Source organism: Petromyzon marinus, chromosome 25, assembly GCF_048934315.1.
Source record: "Petromyzon marinus isolate PM22_M1 ecotype Great Lakes invasive population chromosome 25, UKy_Petmar_22M1.pri1.0, whole genome shotgun sequence".
In the NCBI taxonomy this organism is placed as follows: Eukaryota; Metazoa; Chordata; class Hyperoartia; order Petromyzontiformes; family Petromyzontidae; genus Petromyzon; species Petromyzon marinus.
The window spans coordinates 7,000,384-7,020,571 of record NC_133691.1 but is presented as its reverse complement, the minus strand read 5'-3'; the positions used below and the strand labels follow the sequence as shown (position 1 = coordinate 7,020,571).

Below are 20,188 nucleotides of genomic sequence, written 5' to 3'. Positions count from 1 at the left end.
TATGTGTACAACAGACGCACTTTTTTTAATACTGTCTGAATAAAATTCAGTTTATTGGGAGGATGCAATTAATAACATAACAGATGTTTCCACTGTTTTGTTGCATTAATCAGTCGAGGGGAAGTCATCATGTGACAACGTGCTCGTATGTGAGACCCCTTATGATCTTGAGGGTTCCTTTTACAGGGTGCAACGTTAGGCTCGGGTTTTGTATGTAATTTGAGCTTTGTAAATAAATCCTGCATGATACATCACATCTTTACCCCCACCCCCCTCCACAGGAAAAAAGTGTTGTATATCTTGTAAACATCATGTTACGAAATAGTAATTTAAATATATGTAAAAATATATATATAAACCTATAGCAGCCAGCGTTAGACGTTTTTTCGACAATTAGTATTGCTACTTATGAGGCGTTTGGGGTATAACCCTTGAAGGGGCTCTTACTTGCATACATTCCCTGAAAGGAGCTGTGAGGCCTTCTATTTGTTAACGCAGACCCAGCTAAGCCTCATTGGTGGGGCACATTACACGCCCCTCGCTGTGCCAGTGGCGTCCATGGATTTGAATGGGAGGTTGCCCCTGAAGTAAAAGTCAAATGAGCACTTCCCTTTATCCGCTCTGGATTTTGCCCCTGCTCCTGTCTTCTCATGCCTCGCACGACGCGCGCAGACACACAGACACACACACACAGACACGCAGACCTTCGCCTCACTGCACACAACACGCAGCTCTGGCGATCCCCCCCCCCCCACCGCAGAGGCGCATCACCCACGGGCTATGATGCCACTTGTAATGTGAGACTGTTGCACCATAAAGTACTTCTATTCTGAAGCAGCTGTTGTTATGAGCCCTTTAAACCGTCCAGTGCATATATTGTGACGTGCGTTGAATGTCATTGGTAGTGTTTATATTTTGATGTGAAAGGGACTGTGAAAATGCAGTTTTTATATATACAGTATATAATTTATATCAATTACTTTTTTTACTGTACAGAGCACTTTGTGAACCCATCGATGTGGCTGAATGGTTTTCGTGTCGTATTGTTATTTTTTTTTGTTTCTAGGCGTAACAGGCGCTGAATTGGTTGGGAATCGGTGGGGAAAGGGCCAGGCATCAAAACGGGAGGGATTTCAATGCGAGGGTTTAGAGGGTGTGGGAGACATTGCACAGGAAGACGCGGGGGGGGGGGGGTCTCCAATTACACGGATCTCTTTTTTTGCTAATGTTTATATTTTGAAAATTTATATTTTGCATATTTGTCATTGCATGTGACAGGTTTTGCATGCCCTATTGTGATGAACAAATCCATGAATCGGTTTAATGTGGCTGGTATGCATTGTTCTGTACAAAAAAAAAATATCCGCTTCTCCGCATGGAATGTTGGTTAACGATGCCAGTTTATTAAAATATACTGTATGTCAAAAAAGTCTTTACTTTGTTATATATTAATCGAATCCCACAATACATTCATGAGCGGTGGTAGCCGTGGAATAAGCCCTTGGCGATGGAGGGCTTGGAGCAAGGTGCAGTAGGCGAGGATGGTGTAGCTTCAAATCTAGAATGATGTAGCCGGTTTGTTATCTTAACGAATGAGCAAGCCATGTATTGTTAGGGCTCCACGAGTGAGGCCCAACCCCACCGGCCACTGTGAACACGCAATCTCAATTTGTAATCTGACCGCATGGGTCGGTGGTGCCGGTGACAAGCACTTCTAAAATCTGGAGGTTGGAGGGACCCACTTTATGGGGCGATTTTTTTGCTCCCATTTCTCCACCTTCTTTCGCAGAACGACGTCCGAGTTTGGTAGAAATTTGGAAACTTTTCAACGTTTTGCGATTTGCGCGTGGTCGATCCACAAATTCGAAGGAGACATCGCAGCGCTAACTCCTGACGCGGTTATCCGGCTTAACCACCTGAATGTGACATTGTAGTTGTTGCTTTGCACCACATAAGTCGTACGAAAGAAGAGGAATACAGTAGATGTATATACACAGGACTTAAAAATAACAGTCAGACAATGTACTAATCTACATCATTCAATCATTTATTTACAAATGAAATCCAAACGACCCTTTACAAACGATTTTAAGAGCAATCTTCAAAAGCTCCTCCATTTTATATATATAAAAAAGGAAAGTCATCTGCATTATAGATGTGGTTTCACGAGACATCAGTATAATCTGGCTTTTAGGAAGCTCTTACGGAGCCTGTGTTTAACATCAAAGATGGTCATTCCTCACGATAAGTCATCGAGTGTTTGCTTTGAGACCCAGATGACAAGTTTGGAAGTGTGTGTGGCTACTCTGGCTCTTTGAGCCTTGACACTTCGAATAAACATTGGTTTGCTCGAGGCTATTAGTTTTTTTTGTTCAATTAAATATAAATAATTGCTACACTTGTTTTCTTTAACATAATTATAACAGACAAATAATGCAGTTTGAAACCTTTAAACATTTAAAATGTAACCTTACAACCAACACGACCAGTATTCACACACGAGTCAAGCTGAGGCTAGTTAAGTCAGCAGGCCCGATCTTGGGCTTTGAACACCCACACGCACAGCACAGTACATACCACAGTACTGCATAGGAATTGTGCTCATACATTTTTTTTAAATCAACAATTGCCGTGGGAGTTGCTCTTTAGAAGTGCACAATTCATTCTCTCCCGACACCCCACAGTCATTTTTGGTAACCCATCATTGCGTGTAACTTCCATACGACAGAAACGAGATAATTTATGAACACATCGCGTCAGCTCGGTCGATGTCACCGCTCCACCGTGGTCCACTTGTCTCAGTTGCCTCATTGTCTGCTCACATTGCAGCCAACTCGAATGCCCCTCTTAAAGAATGCACTCACACTCGCTTTGTGCATGCCCGCTGACCATAACAGTCCCTTTTTTTTCGTTAGTTTCTCTCGTTAATCTCAGTACACGTTCATTCATTCTCTCACAAGGCAGAATCCCTCGGGCGAGCGTTCACCTACGCGCAACAAAAAACCGGGCACTCCCCCTACGATTAATGAGGATGTTGAGTTCGATTTGTTATCGATTTGAGAAGCAAGGGAATACTATTACTCTGCATGGTCATTGTGATGAAGTCAAATTGAAGAAAAGGACACACCATGCCTCCTATTACACCGGCATATTTACGGACGAACCAATGTCATGGAATGATGGTGGAGCAATGATCTCCTGGCGTGGCAGTTGAAAGAATGGGTGACTCTCAAATGTGTTGGCTTCAAACAGAGCTCCCCTCGATTTGAGAGCTCCCTCGATTTGAGGCCCTTCGTGCAGGAATGGCATAAAATAATCACTTGCAGGGCTGCAAGTTTTGTACTTTCCTGGAGTTTGTTTCCTACGAAAAAAATGAACTTGCAAATAATGATGACACAACTGATGTAATACACACACGCAGCTGTTGACCATCTGGGAAATGTTCCAAAACTTTCTCAAGTCCTCATCAATCAAAGCAGATATCACAGCATATGCACATCACACAGCAAATGAATGCAGACATGTGTCTGGCCCAGACTAAATATTTTGGTGTCATCGGCGGTGGCAACACTTTAATGTGCTTCTTGTAAAGGTCTATAATCCGGGTTGGCAACCTGCAGCTCCAGAGACGCATGCGGCTCTTTAAGGGCTGCTGCTTCGTGACCGTTTTTTTTATTCAGGACCACCGTCTCGGATTCGCCACACAGTGCATTGGCGGCTCTTCAAATATTTCGGGGTTTTTTTTTACCGAATTCGAAAATAACTGCTCTTCTTGTTAATTTGGTTGCCAACCCCTGGTCGGTTGTCATATCCAATGTATATTTTTTACACAATTGCTGAGCAGAGACCCAAAGGACCCACAATGTCAAAAACACATTAACGGTAATCGCGGAAGTAGCAACAGATGATTTATAAGAACGAAACTGACCGCCGGTGAGCTAATGACTGGGGTGAATCAGCGAGTGTTGGGCCATTCGTCAACCCGCCTGCTTTACGTTGAATTCTATCCAGTGCAGTGAGATCGGAACTGGGTGCTCCAACGCAGACATGACAATATTACAGAGTAGGCCGAATGTATGCTCTTTTATAGATGTAATAATTGTTTGGAGTTAAGAGGCTTTAGCACAGAAAGGAAAAGTGAGTGTCTTCAATGCCTATTTAGCCAGATTAGTTATACAGCCAGGCGCATGTACATTTGCTTTAATTGCCCACAGAAGGATGTTGGTGCCTATAAATTTTTGCCACACAATTTCTGCTCCAGTTCATGGAGTAAGATGTGAAGACTATATTTGAACTGCAATGGTATTTACGTTGACTAAGAGACCAGAGCTGCTTATTGGGAGATACAAGTCAATTATAGATTTCAAGTTTTCGTGACTGCAAGGATCCATACTCTTTGGTTCTTTCGGTAAAGTCACGTAGGTGAAAAAAATAATAAATAAAATATCAAATAAAAATAAAAACGTCGTGATTTATTTATTTCAATTTTTTATTTTTATTTTATATTTTTTTTATTTATTTTTTCACCTACATGACTTTACCGAAAGAACCAAAGAGTATAGATACAAGTCAACCTTGGTGGTTTAGTGTGTTGTCATTAGTTGAAGATAGTCTTGCTAAGATGATGGGGTCATGATGTATGAGATATATCCGTGGACCTTCTGGACAGTGAGGTTCTGGCGAGGAGGTTTCTAACCAACATACACTACATTTATAATCACGAGTCAATTTGACAATGTGTAGTTGAATAATTATTGTACTACTGCCACTGAGGTCAGAGCATTTTGGAGGTGCAGAATTCAAATCCCATTCAGGGGTCAACCCATTCCCCCTTGGATAAATAAAATATGCACAACTCTTGTCAGAAGTCGGCATTGCTCATCCTATGGAGAGACGGGCATATGCCGTAGAAATGTGGAATTTAAAATCATGGCTAAGAGATTGTCAACTGAAAAGACATTGCTTTGTTTGAGTTGAGAGAAAGTAGCTTTGGTGTGGACCAACTCTAAAGAAAGGTCTCAGTGACTTTACCGAAAGGCCCAAAGAGTCCACCAACGGTCCTTTACGATCTAACAACGAGAATCTCCCGTCAACCATAACAAAATAAACTGCTGAAACCAACAATGGCAAAACTTCATCATCTTCACATTGCAGCATAATTATCAAAGAACCTTGTGACAGAAGAAAATAATAAATGAGTGCCGCATTTGCATGAGGTTGGGTAGAGGAGATGGGTCCAGACATTGGGAACGATGAGGTGCGAGGTCACCCAATAGGGATGTGTATTATCGCACCACAATGTCCTCTTCATTTTGCACTGGAGCACCGGGCGTGTAATTCCATTCATTGAGCACCAGCAATGATGACTGTAAACACGCGCGCGAGCACGAGAAAGACCCGTGCTGTTCAGCCCCCCCGCAGAACATCGGAGAAAGTGTCTGCTATGGAAACGCCCCACTAAAACTGATATTGGCAAACAGACGAGGGGGCGATGTGACCAGCACCAACCCTGGCTACCTTTGTCTCCCCAGTGTTTACGTGTAACACACCAAACCGGATCGTCACTTAATGTTGAGTCAATCTCGAGCCGGGGGGGGGAGGGGGGGGGGGTCGATGTCGGGATGGTCCAGATTGCACCTGGTTCATGGTCAAGCAATCAAACCGAGTTCACAACGATCACAGCAGAGTGTGATAGCCACCACCACTACACCTCACGGAGACAGGAGATCCCCCAAGTGACAAGTGCTGGTAGCGGGCACCTATTGTCGGCTGGGATGGCGCACAACGAGTTGCCAGTCAGCCCCGTGATTGACCGCATTTGTCTCCCGAATTCTAACGTTTACACTCCTCACTAGGTACTCACTTAAGGCCGAGTTGACCTAGGAGCGGCCCAGGACAAGTCCTAATAACGCTTGCTACCGATGTTAGCCACGGTCAGGAATCCAACTTCATTCAGGCCAGCTGGGCTATTTTGCACACAATGCGCTAACCACTGTGCCATCATCCTCCCCTCCCCTGCCCCCCCTCCCCCCCTCACGCACACACACGTGGACGTATACACAGGACACATAACACGAGTACATTTGCACCTTTGCCACGCAGCAGCAAAGTTGGCTGACAATATTAAATGTTGAAGGCTCCCGGATTCAGGATGGACAGAGAGTAGGGGGGGGGGGGCTTAATAACGGGATCGGCGAGGCGCTTGGTGTCAGGGGGGATGTGAAGAAGTGGGGGGAAGGGGGGGGGGGTCACCGATGCAAGTGGTTATTGGCTCCGGCACAGGAGCGGCAGCACTGCCGCCCGTAGAAGCTGTGGCTGCACATGCCGTGCTGGGGTACCAGCGAGCACCAGCCGAATTGATCCCGGCAGCCCGAGTCTTCCGCTGGAACGAGAAGGGCGCCGAGTCGTCAAGGGAGCGGGAGTACCGACGGCTGAAACAAACGGTGAAAGGGTGCAAGCGCTGCAATTCGTTTGCTTACGCGCCACTGCTGGCGGAAGGGAGGGGCAACCCCTCCACTGCAGGGAGCTCCAGTAGGAGGCCCTCTGGAAGGTTTTCAGGTCTACTCATTCATGCTGGCGAGATGTCCTGAAAGATTGCGAGAGTACCCACAATTCACCCCACCACATGCAACCTGCCCAGCAATGTAATGGGATTTGTATTTTTTTTTTCATCGAATAAAGAGACAATCAAAAACCATCACCTTGCCAAGATTTCCAAAATCATCAGCAAAAACACAAGATCCAGGTTCGATTTAACACAGTACGTAAAATTCGTGATCTGATCCCATCTGTGAAGGATGTGATCCCTGACATGCAATACCCCGGCGTCTACAAACGAAGCTGTGTCTGCGGCAGTGGTTACATTGGGGAAACTAAGCGACATGTCTCGGACCGTGTTCGTGAACATAAGAAGGCAGATCTGAAACACGGTAGAACCAACACCTCGGCCGTGGCTGATCATTGTTTTAATGCGGTGGGATCACACGAAATAGATTTCTCTAAGACGAAGGTACTTTTCAAATCCACTGGCTATCAACAAAGATTCGTTCATGAAGCCATCCACATATATAGACACAGACACAAGTTCAACTGAGAAGATGGGTACAAATTTAGCAATCATTGGAAGGACGTTATCAACCAGTTTAAGTCATAACTGTCTTTCATGTCCCCATCCTACCAATTTTACATTAACAGGTAAAATTTATCACACTAACACAGCCACCTTCACGCGCCGACCTCGAGGTGGAGGCCGCTCACTGATCTTACATTAAAATGCAAATTTTTACCTGGCAGCCCTTTGATTGGTGGAAAACCAACTACTATCGTGGTTGCTGCTCACCACTTATATTAACATTGGCTGCTGACATTTGGGTGACGCCCTTTTCAAACCTTTATAAACAGTTTGCCTTTAGAAGCTAACCCCCTTTTCCTGATGACGACCGCTTGTGTTGCGATCGAAACGTCGTAGTTTTTTGTTATTTTCTTTGAACCTATCTACGTGAATATTTATGGAATAAGTCAATGGTTTGACATGCGTGAAAACTGAATGCACCTACACCATCCCAGCGTGGGTAAAAAAGTCAGTTCGTTTGATTTACAGCCCCAATTGGTTGACATACCGTGACCAAGTACAGAGCCAATTCATGATCATACTCACGATTTAGTTGGTGTGAAGTGTACGTGCAAAAAAATCTGCGGAACTCGCCGTGGGTAGAAGACTAAAGTTAAGTCAGAAGTGCTCGCGCGACTGCGTTTCTAAGAGGGCAGCTGTTGAATGAGACGCAGATAGACGAGCAAAAGTGTTGGATGGCGCTCATCTCTGCTGGCAGCCTGGACTCAGCGGTACAACAAAAATTCCACTTTCAGATTGTGGACAACCGCAGTTTCCCCGACATGGTACAGCACTCTATTATTTTATTAACAGTATTTTATTTACGATAAGAGTGACCGTGTCTGAACTGACCAGCATGGTGAAATTTGTTAAAACCCCATGACAAAATAACATTTGGAGACCTTCATCCAGCAACGGATCTCAGGACGTACAAATAAGAGTGCACTGCTGCCCAGCGCTCGTTACCAGCAGCGGAATAATGTGACTTTGAAGCAATGGGAAGGCAATCGAGCGTGCTTCCACACATGTCAAATATTTAAATGACGAGAAAAATCCCGTCGTAACAGAATAGCAGAATTCCAGTGCAAGCTGGAAACCCGTACATTTAAAATAACATGCAGAAATATATAAAGAGCATTCAACCCTTTGTGCGTTATGCAAAAAAAGAAACCCATCAGCATTTCCTGAAGAGGTGCATTGTGGTTTGAAGTCACCATCAAAATAATAAATGTGAGCACGTATGACCATTTCTGTCAGGTCGGTTACATATGGTCAAATTTACCTCGCCAGGTATACAGGAGGTCGTGGGTTTGATCCCGACCCTAACGCCTGTATATTTGGAATTTGCAGGTACCATCTCTCTCCCCGTTGTCGCATGGACTTTTCCCCCGGTCCTCCGGTTTTTCCTTCCACATTTAAAAAACATGCCTTTAGATGATTTGGCTGGCTGCTATACATTGCCATACAATAATCCACTTCGTTGGGCGATCAATTGTCGCCCGGTCGCCAGGTATATAGCTCAGTGGGCCTTACCTCGTAAAATGTCAAAAGTTTGGTTTTAAATACTTTTTTTTATTTTGATAGCGACCGAAGACAAGAGGGCCACAATGCGCTGATGATTCCTTGCACGTTGCACCAACAGGGTGCGGCGGTTCAGCTCCACGGCCACACCTGTGTTGGGCAGGGAGGCGTCGTGAGGGCAGAAGTGAGTGTTGCAGGCCGCGGACATCGGCGGCCTTAGGTGGGGGAGGCACCCGTGCGCCGGGTGACCCTGAGACGCACAGCGCACCGCGCGCGTCTGCACGCCGCCACCGCAGCTCACCGTGCACTGCGGAGACACGGACGTGGGGTGAAAGGTCGTGAGCGCCGAGGAATCACACCGAGCGATCTCGAACACGGCTAGTAGAGGTTGCCACTCTTTACGATTGAAGCTACCGAACGTCCCGTTTTGGTCGGGACTGTCCCTGGTTGCAGAAACACTTTTCCCTGGTGTCCCGTTCAATTCGGGGAAAATTTGGGATTTTGTCCCCAGTTTCAAAATGTTTTCGTCTCGTACTGATTCGGGAACGGGCAAAGGGCAGGGCTACTGGACTATTGGGGTGAGGTTGGCAGTGGAGTGGGAGGGCCACTAACTCTGTGGGCAGTGGTAGTGGTTGAGTGGTGGTGGCCATGTAAGAGTAGGTGGGGCTGACAGTGGGAGAGGCTGCAAGCTCACCCACGTGTCCTGGTTGAGTCTCCAGGAAATTAAACGGCTGTGCCAGCCGCCTTAAGTGACGTTCACTAACACTTGCAAAACAACAGAAGCACCTTTATAGCCTGAACAGACTGTTGGGATAAGTGCTGTTAGTGAACACCTATGAAGGCTGGCACCGACACACGCGGGGATGGGTGACCAGCATCACGCCCGGTCGACTTTGTCTCCCCAGTGACGATGTTTACACACCACACTCGGTACTCATTTGAGGCTGGGTCGACCTAGGGGAGGCCCATGACCAGTTCAGATAATCGTCACCGGTGTTGGCGTTGAGAGGGAATCGAACTCGGGTCACTGGCTTCGTAGCGCAGCACTCTAACCGCTACGCTACCGCTCCCCATCACACACATATACACGTATAGAATGATATATACTGCACGTAAATATACATTTCCTTTGGTGAGGAGAGAGCACGCTAGAGAGAACGACCACTGCGGATATGGAGTGACAAGACCAGCTCATTTGCATGAGTGAGACGTAGCAATGCATGGAGATTATATTGGGAGGTCTTCATCCAGCAGTGGATATATAACAGCTGCTGCTGCTGATGATAATGATGTATGCTGTACATGCATGTAGACTATGAAATGCATATCTATATTCACGCATATAAAGAAGTGTTCAAATAAACTTTTAAAAGCTGATAGTTAAACCAGTAACAGATAGCCGATAATGGGTTATTCAAAGACATTCCACATTTTGATGCTATCCAATACTTTTTCAATTGTGCTGAATGTAGCGCCTCCAGTGGCTCCATGACTTATGTGTATAAATTGTATGCATCCTACGGATGTTTTGGCGGTACACCATTGCAGCATAACACGCCGGTCCTCATAAAACCGTCTAAAAACAAAACATTTTCATCAGCATATCTGTTTATCAGCCTTTTAATTAACCCTGTCGCAAAGTTTTGACGAGGTTCGAAGTTTTATTGCGTCTACTGAAACATCATTGGATATTTTTGCCAGTATAAAAGTATGAAAAATAAGAATAGGTTTTACCCTTTCTGGCGAACAAAACACCAAATAGGAACCTTTCCCAAGGAATAAAATCTGCATTCACCACACACAGTGCTTGTGATGAACATGCAAACAAAACATGCTTGTTAATGTACACGTGGTTAATGCAGGCTTGATTCATTGCAACATATTTCGACTTGGTGTTTGAACATCTTAGCACCTGTTTGATTGCCAGAAAGGGTAAAACATAAAACATATTATTATTTTTCATACTCCTGAGACTTGTTTAAAAAAAAAGGTCAATATTGACGGTTGATTTGGGTCCGTTGAATCGATGTCGCTGTTGCCCTTGAGTGGAGCTGCAGACTCTCCATCAGAAGTTGCAGCCGCTTTCCCATTTGAACGTGTGACACTAGGAGTCGTAATCTTTTGATGCCACCGTCCGCCAAGAAATTATTCCGAAAATGAATCGAGGAACAAGTCCGACCAAAAGTCCGACCAAGTCTAGGGCACGAGTCAAATCTGCCTTTGGAACACGGGGCCAATCGTCGTCAGGCTGGGTGCTGCGATACGTCAAGAGACTGTGAAGCTCCGTGTTCAGCTGCTCATAACGTTTGTCTTGCGACTGCTGCGACATCACGAGAATTGATTTTGATGCACAACCTCGCAAGATTTTCTCACCGGGGTTGCGAATCGTGCGAACGTAAATAATTTATTGCGAAAATTTAGCTTTTTTTTTTATTCCGCGTACCTATGTACCACCAATACGTTCATATACGCATTGGGGGGGGGGGGAAACGACTCTTACACAATTTAACGCATTAATCTCTCGTGTAAGTATTTATCCGAATGAGAATCATAATCATTATTTGTACTGGAGGAATCTGATGAGCTGTGAAGCTCTTTTTCACAGATTTCCAGTTAGGGCCCGGTGGTCAAGCAAGTTCCGTCAACAAACAATACAAGAAATGCACAAGATTAAGATTGAGGAAAGTTAAGCAAGTCAGTACAAAATGAATAAATGTAGGTATAGCACTGAAGTACAAATTGCACTAATATATACATTTTTTTACGAGTTATTGTTATTTTTAGTATTGTCATTGTAATTGTTGGCTACGTATGTGTGTACTCATACACGTCCGTAGCCAAATCAAATCCTCCGTGCTCAAACGCGTCCTTGGTATGGCACTAATGTCCTTTACTGTTCCCAAGGCACTGGTGGAAATTCCTTATTCCTATGGCAGATGCCAGTGTCTCCGTAGGAAGGGAAAAAAAACGAGCGTTGACTCGTGATACCAAATCATACTGACCACGGAGGAATACTTCGCCACAATGTGTGAATTCTCCGCAACCAAATATGTCCCCGCATTCGTGTTAATAATAATTGGCCACGCTCATTAAGACATGCTGGAAAGTGTTAATGGAACGATGTAAACGCTGCGCGCTGTCTGTTTCTACCCAGAGGCCGTGTTTAATCTCGCCCAGTGCAAACGGTGCCTTGTGTTTGGGCTCCGTGCCTAAGCAAGCCTTAAAGGAAGGTTCACCATTGGGCCCATCCACACACGAATTATCTTACGGGATTTCACATTGTGCCGAGGAAGTGTCGGCGTGTGATAATTGTGTTCCCTTCTCCCCTGCGGTGAAATAGTTCACGCAGGCATGCCTGGTGCCAGCACTGTGGAGGATAACCGTTTGGGCCACGCCAAGCCAAATTTCACAACAAATTCTGCAGCGTCACCCCATCTGCGTGGCCTTACGAGCCACACTCATAAGTTGCTTTGACACATTTGTTTTGCACTCTTTTACCCAGGAAAGCCGCATTGCATCTCGAGCTTCGTTTTCAGGAGGGTCTTGTCAAGTTTTCGCAGTAGAGGGCAACGTTGATAAATGTGTAATCGCAATTGAATAAATTTGATGTTCGGCCAATGCCAGTTACAGTGCATTTTTTTTTTCAACACAGTTCCATGAAACATATCCGACCTGACTATCTAACTGTCCACAGCTAGTGTATTATATGTGGATGGTGTAACTGGCATTTTCTCTACATGTGTTCACAAATCTGATCTTTTCTTAATCTCGTACATCCGCTTACTTTTAAAGCACAGGAACGCAGTGCTGTAACTGTCATTTTATAAACAAGGTCCCCATAGCCAACCTGTCCACATATCGGTCTATACCTCAGTCCCCAGCAAATGAGGTATGTGAAGGATTGTATTGCAACTATGGTATTGAAAGACCACTGTCAGCTGACCACGTGGCACTGCGATTAGAGATTCACAACTTTCAATTATGCGTTCTACTCTTGAACGGGTAGAGGACCGACTCTGACTTCATTCCTGCAGGGCGGATAAAATAAAGTACCATTTGTGGCAAGTTAACAGCGATTGTCGAATGGAGAGACGGGTACTGTTCTTATTAAAGTGAAATCTTCACCACTGGCTCCAGGGGCTTCAGATAGAAACGAGCATCATCCAACTCTTACCTGAGCATGGATGCGTTTAACTTGTAATTACTTTCGACCATTGGAGTGTCAGGTGTGTTTTAATGAAATAGGAGTACAAGGGGTGATCTAAAAGGTTCATGACCGAACGCAGCAATGAATGACCTTGAAGAAAGTGTGTTGCATATCGCAATAGTCCCCGTGCTGTGCAATGCACGCAATTCTATTGATGTTCCAATGTTGTAATCGCCGCCGGGAAAAATTCTCAGTTTTGTTCTTCAAACCACAACAAACATCACTTTCATTATCGCTCGAAAATTGTGTTCCCCCGCAAGTGCTATTTTTTTGGACTGTGAAAACCATGTAGGAAGCACTTAGAGGCCAGCACTGGGTGAGTATTTCGTGTGTGACCAATTCAAGGTAAATTGAAATCCGGAATCATTAAATGGCAGCCATGGCAACTCGAAACCTGTGAAGTGAACCGTTTATCAGGTAGCACACAAACAAAATTACGTCCAACGCCAAAATTAAACATATATGTGACATACTCTTTGGTTATTTCGGTAAAGTCACGTATAAAATAAAGTAAATAAAAAATAAATCACGACGTTTTGGGAGCAACACAAGCGTCCGTCATCAGGTGGGACACCCACTTTAGGAAATTGTTTCTTGCTGTGGGTGTCCCACTTGATGGCGAACGCTTATGTTGCGCCCGAAACGTCGTGATTTTTTTTCATTTTTTACGTGACTTTACCGAAAGAACCAAAGAGTATGGATCCTTGCAGTCACGAAAACTTCAAATCTAGATTGTAAATGTGACATAGCCAACAGTATCGAGGTCCTCAATGTAAAATCCAAGCAACCACCAACAATTAAAAGGGTTCTCAAGAAGAACGATTCAATGGCCTCAGCCAAGTCACGAATGGCTGAATGAATCCACAAAAATCCCTTACCATATTCATATTGGCATTATACCGAAATTGACACATCCCGGCTCCGGGAGTCCCCAGAGTGAAAATGTTCATCTCATGGCACGACGCCAAGAGTGGCGTTGAGAGCTTGATTGGGGAGCGGACGCCACAGAGTAAATCAACCGCAATTCGATTTTGACAATCCGCCTCGATCGTCGTGTACGTTACACTGAGCGTGCGCTCTCTCTCCGTTTTAGCACAACTGCGCTACTTCTGTGCAGGGGCCACGGACTTTTCCCAACACCGCACGCTCAGGGCAAGCCTCAACACGTGGCGCCATCATTTTTGGAGCCCCCCCCCAAGGGGCCTCTTTCTCTCCATGCTCAGTTGTACGTCTAATTTCTGTATCTCTCTCTCTTCCCCTTGAGGTGCACGTTTTTTCATGCCTCTCGGGATTTTTTTTCAGCGCCCCTTCTAGATGCGTGTTCCTGTGGAAGCGCGCTGACCGCCCACTGGCTATGGTCTATGTGCACGAGGGAGACCGTCCAAAAGCCAGAGGCAAGAGAAAGAGACAGCGATTTTTTTTTTACCAAACGAAACCAACACAGACAAAAAAAAGACAGAGACAGACAAAAAAAACACACGTTAACATCCTATTAAGACGAAATTGCGGTGGTCACGGATTCACGAGTAATAACCATAAAAGAGCAGCCCTCTACCATTGCTTGCAGAAAGGCCTCCACGAAAGGGGGCTCTGTTGTAGGACCTCGAGAGGAGATTCGGCTTACTCTCCCTGCTGGCCAAATATTTGGAAGAGGTGGGGGAACCCACAGTTTACCCTACAACACACCACCTCCTCATCCACTGACAATGGTGAACACATATAGACCACAGAGCGGACGAGGGAGGCAGTGGGGAGCAAGCTTACCGTGTAAAGCATCATGCCATTGCAGCCTCCCCATTGGTGATAACAGTTGCTTCTAATTAACCGGGTGAGAGCCCCACATACGGTAGACGGCCAAGCAGCACGGTGGCGAACTGTTAACTACCTCGCCCGGTATACACAGGAGCTCGCGAATTCGATCCCGACCCCGACGCCCGTATATTTGGAGGTTTGCATGTCTCTCTCCCCGCAGTCACATTTTTCTCCAGTTCCTCTGTGGTTTTTTTCCCCCTCCACATTTCGAATTACCGCGCGTTTGGAGCATCTGAGCTGCAATAAATGTCCACGCGGTGACAAGCTACTCCACTCAGGCCAGGTCGCTTCTGAAAAAAATGGCCATTGCAGCTCAGCGGGCCTTACCCGGTAAAATACAACCTGTTTCCTTCGGTAATGGTCGGGGGGCTTATAGTTTCAATATCTCGCGGGGGGGGGGGGGGGGGGGGTCCGGATGCCGCGCTTCGTCGCCGGGCACCTGCGACCACGTGGCAGAGTCCCACTGCGGGATGGCGTTGCTCGTCACCGCCTTGTCCGCCGAGGCCCCCAGCGGCGCCGCCAGTTTCTGCCGCTCGGCCGGCCGAGGCAGCGCACGGGGCAGCGCAGCAGGGGGACGAGGAGGAGGGCGAGGAGGAGGAGGAGGAGCGGCGGGGCACGACGCGAGCCGGCAGGGCCTCTCCGTGCTGGCGGGAGGCTTGGGAAGTTGGCGGCAGCGGCGGGAGGGCGACTCGCGCAGGGCGCCGCCGGCGTCGCGCTCGCCGCACGACACCGAGCGCCGCTGCACGCCGGGCCCGCACGTCGCGGAGCACTGGCGAAGGCGGGGGGGGGGGGGGGGGACACGCACGCACGCACGCACGGACGGTGAGAATTCACCACCAAGACGAGAGAGATGGCCACGCAAGACGGTGGGGATTTAGCACGAGGAGGTAAAGAGAGACGGACCATTATTTTTCCAGCCCAGTAAGAACAAACGGACAGACGAGAGAGAGAGAGAGAGAGAAATTAGCAGGCCATGATAAGTAATGCAGAGAGACTGAAACACACGGTGATGCAGTGGGAATTTACCATGTTAATAAAAGAGATGAAGGGAGTGACGGATGGAGATCACCCTTCCAAAGACAAACAGTGAACATGTAAAAGACAGCTAAAGGAAGGACACTCAGACTTTACATGTTCTGGCCAATTGGAATGGCAATTAGTGGTATTATTATTTGTAGTCTTTTTTTAACGATGCGATCGCTGAGAGTTTGAGCCCAGTAAGGAAATTTCTCTGGGCTAATTGCAAATAATTAATACAAATGTACGAATGTAAAATGTGTGAAAATATATATATATTGTGCATGCTAAAATATGTTTTATTTATAAAACGACAACATTCTAATTGAAGACATTTAATGTCAGAAAAACCGAAGTAAAAGAAAATAATAGCAAAATACAAATGTAGAACATCTTCAAAATATATCTTTTAATTGGCTATTAAATTATCAAACTTTGTAACATTATTCAGAGAAATAAACTCTTCAATTTTCACAACCCCTACTGAAAGTCCAGTGACTAATTAGGGGTGGCATATCCCCGACACTGCTCGTGCATGCCTGCAAGCGGTGCCCGTTTAGCAATACCCACGAGTGGATATCAAAATTAATTCCTGAAAAACATTCGTGCCAATGCTGCAAATTTCAGAATTTCTGTTTCCGTCAAGGTGTCCCTCAAAGCCCACTAGGTGGCAATACGAGCCCGCACAATATAACAGTGTCACAAGCGCTCCGGAAACTTAGACCGCATTAAATAATATTATTAATAATGCTCCCAACAATCAATACCAGTTAATCGTTTAAAAAGTAATATACGTATACAGTTTGCGTACACATGCATGTGCGCACACACATTTAATAACCCCATTCTCAAAACGTCCGGACAGTAACGTAACGTGCTCCATTAGCTACTGCAGGACGTATCTCTTCACTGCTGAAACCTCCCTCATCTCTTCACTGCTGGATTAAGCACTCCTCAGGCAGCCACCATTACTCATGGCCCTGAGATGCAATAATCCATCTAGCTTCTGAACACGAGCTGATTTCATCACTCCATCTCCCTCGGTGGACGTTCACCCAGGCGTGTTGTAAACATATGGAGTCGAAAGTAGCTCCTTGCTCACGTGAGCAAATGGGCCAAAGCTTAGCTCTGTCGGCAGCTCTGAGCCAGCTATGGAAATTTCCACATTCCCATGCCGGGGGCCAGTCACAAAGTGCCGAACAACACGTGGCACAATCCGCAAACACATCGGAGCAGTGAGGGCAATGGCTAAACAAGCAGTGGCTCTTCTTAACCTGGGGTGCATCACGCACCTCCTGGGGGTGCGAGATGCCCTTTCTGGGGGTGCGAGGCATGGCCAGATCTTTTTGGAAGTTAAATCATCGAAATACAAATTTAAGCACGGGCACGTAAGTACAACTTACTTTGTTTGATAAAATCCTATGCATGTATTAACCTTTACTGCAAGGCAGCAGTAAAGGTTCAGAACTACTGGACTAAAGGATTCCATGGACAAGGGGATGGACGGGGAGACAAATGAGCCAATTGATCGAATCTCAACACTGAAAAGTGTGCATTGTTAACGCTCACTGTCCATTCACAAAATTATATTTTCTAATACTTATACATTCAACAGGTAATTTATAGTGTTTATAACAATAAAAACTATACAACACTATAGGGCAATACTCGATACAGGATAGCGGTAAAAAATGTATAATCGATGTTTGGGTCAGATCGCGTGAGCGAAATTTGTTTCGTAAACACTCCTAAACCTGACACAGCTAAATATTGAAGTTGTCACGTGAACAGACGTGGCAATTCAATGCAGCTTCAGCACAGCGGTGTGTTAGAGAGAGAGAGAGAGCGATGCACAACGTTTAACATTTGGGTAGTTCCACGTGTCTCTAATAGCTACAACCAGCATCATCAGGCAGTTGCCAGAATTGTGAAAATGTCCTCCAGTCTTGGGCCATGAATAGAGAGCTCATAAGATGTCATCAGTGTGGGCCCGCAATGGAATAGGGAGTGGCAGGAAGCGATGTCTAAAGGTTGACGTAAATGCATAGTTTATGTTAGCTTACGGTAAATTACGTGGTGAAACAAGGTTAGTCATAGTTAAATCAATTATATTAGGCAATTATGTTAGATTATTATAAATTCCGTTAAATATGTTAATATGAGGTGCAAATTCACGTGGTGATACTGGTTCGTCGTAGTTAATTAGTTATACGAAATATAACACTAAATCGTGTAATATAACTATACGAGCTGCACTACCCGGCTTCGCCCGGGAATTGGATTCACCACGCCCGGCCGCCTTTGTCTCACCAGTGGCGATGTTCACACACCACAGCAGTTACTCGTTTGAGGCTGAGTCGACCTAGGGGAGGCCGAGGACCGGTTGAAATAATCGTCACCGGTGATGGCCTCGAGCGGGAATCGAACTTGGGTGGCCGGGTTCGTAGCACGGCGCGCTAACTACGACACTACAATGCGTTACACTTCCACATGCGCGGGTCACGTGACAGATTTGACATCACAGCTCACTTGCCGTGGAAAAAATAAATGCATTATTGAGCTCCCCCCCAACAAGAAAAACACCCAAAGGTCTATATTTATATTTTTTGCATGGTGTATAGTCTGGAAAGTACCCACATGCCAATTTTCCAGTTTGTTGCATGTCGGGAAGTACGCTAAACATTTTGAACAGACACATATTCAGAACTTTGCCTTTTATATATATGTAGATTATAAAACTGATGCGTTACTGACGTGTTAGTTTACATTTACGTAAATACACTTTTTAAATTAAGGTTGTTATGTGATTACTTAAGGACGCATTTTGCAATCCACACGCAGCCATTTAGCTGTCAACTCGGTTGACAGCCTTGGCCAGTCGTGATTAGTTTAGCATAGAACATTCATATGCCCGCCAACCCTTGTTGGCGGGCATATTTCACAACTGCTGAAACTTGTGTTTGTGAGTGTTTGATGATCCTCCATGGTATTTTGTTCTTGGGCTAAATAGTTCATCCCATCTGGCCAACGTAGCATTTGCCACAGGTGCAAGTAATCCAGTACACTCCTTATGTTGTTAGTTCGAGGGTTCATCCTTGGTACCAGTTAAGATTTGTAGAATGGGGTTATGTATACTCTGAACAGTAGAGTTTAAAAATACTTCATTTTTTTAGTGAATATTCATTACAGTAATGTTTTGTATTTACAACTGAAAAGTATAAATTTTTAAGTGTAAAAAAACAACATTGTCATCTGAACCATGGTATCGAACCCGCATGTTATTTTTTTAATGTCAGCAACCATTTTCTTGCCTGGACACTTATTTTTTTAGCTTTTCTTCCTTTGGTGAAGACACGTGATATCATTGCTGCATTGCCCTTCTCATCCATCGCGAAGTGGAATTAATTTCCCTAAATGTTCACAATTCTATAATAGCATCACGTGGGGTATCAATCAGTGGGAAGTCAACAGCGGCGGTTGTCTCATAGTTGAACGAGCCTCGCCATAGCAATGTGGAATTTCCACCACTGGTTCAGCACAATCAAATGGAGATTAATCCTGGCCCAGAAATCTCTCGAGCAATGGCACTCTAACTTTGTACTTTGAGTGCTTTGCGTAATACAATGACCAATCAAACAGAGGCAAGTTGATATAATTGCTGTAATTAACAGAAAACTTTCTTAACTCCTCTGATCAAAAGTGATGTCGCTTTCTGGGCTCCCGTCCCATTCCAAACCCAAGCCCGGAATGTAGCGCTTTGTGTCCATTGCCTTCAAAGCATTGGCGCTAGTTGCACTTTGATCCTAGGCAGTGAAGCCCCTATGCTTGATCTTGAAAGCGGCTGCACAACTGCTGTAAATCTAGCCCTTGATGTGTCCCGGGCGTGTATGGGTCCGCGCAGGAAGCTAGCCCCACACCTGATTTTCCACCCACCGCACAGCAACCCTCCCGCCCCCTCTCCCTCCCTGTCTCCCTCCATCCCACCCTCCCTTCCCCTGCCTCCCACCATCCCTCCCTGTCTCCCTCCATCCCACCCTCCCTGCCCCCTGTCTCCTACCATCCCTCCCTGTCTCCCTCCATCCCACCCTCCCTGCCCCCTGTCTCCTACCATCCCTCCCTGCCTGCCTCCGCTGCTTCCTTGACTCCCTGCCTGCTTGCAGCCCGTCACACATGTGACACACATGCAGAAAGCAGCCTACAAACTCAGCTCTCCGCCCTGGCAGCACACGTCAACATATTTGTGATTTCGCTTAAATGCTTTGCGCGAAGGGCGTTTTGGCGCGTAGGGTGACCTGGGCAAATAAACTGTAAATCGAGATGGTTGTGTCAAACCACCAAAAGGCATCTGTCGGGGCACTTAGCCAGAACTGTTGATAGCCTGGATTCAAAAAGGGCATTGTTCCCACCTTGAGATGAAACCAGGTTCTTATAGGTGGCATATTTGGTTGTGTCTCAGTCTGGTCAGCAATGACCACATACAGTATTTTTTATAAACTAAATTATTATTTTATTTTACCAGA

At 45.7% G+C, this 20,188-nt stretch overlaps 1 protein-coding gene across 1 annotated transcript in view; it reads right to left on the bottom strand.

Annotated features, from left to right (window-relative positions):
• Positions 1-2,026: 2,026 nt before the first annotated feature.
• LOC116945893 (A disintegrin and metalloproteinase with thrombospondin motifs 18-like) overlaps positions 2,027-20,188 on the bottom strand; it is a 108,354-nt gene continuing 90,192 nt past the window's right edge. Inside the window, exons 21-23 of the mRNA XM_076069668.1 lie at positions 15,091-15,420; positions 8,783-8,939; positions 2,027-6,382 (exon numbers count right to left, since the gene is read on the bottom strand). Of these exons, the coding sequence (XP_075925783.1) occupies positions 6,249-6,382; positions 8,783-8,939; positions 15,091-15,420 (621 nt within the window). The 3' untranslated portion in view covers positions 2,027-6,248. The remainder of the gene's footprint in view (positions 6,383-8,782; positions 8,940-15,090; positions 15,421-20,188) is intronic.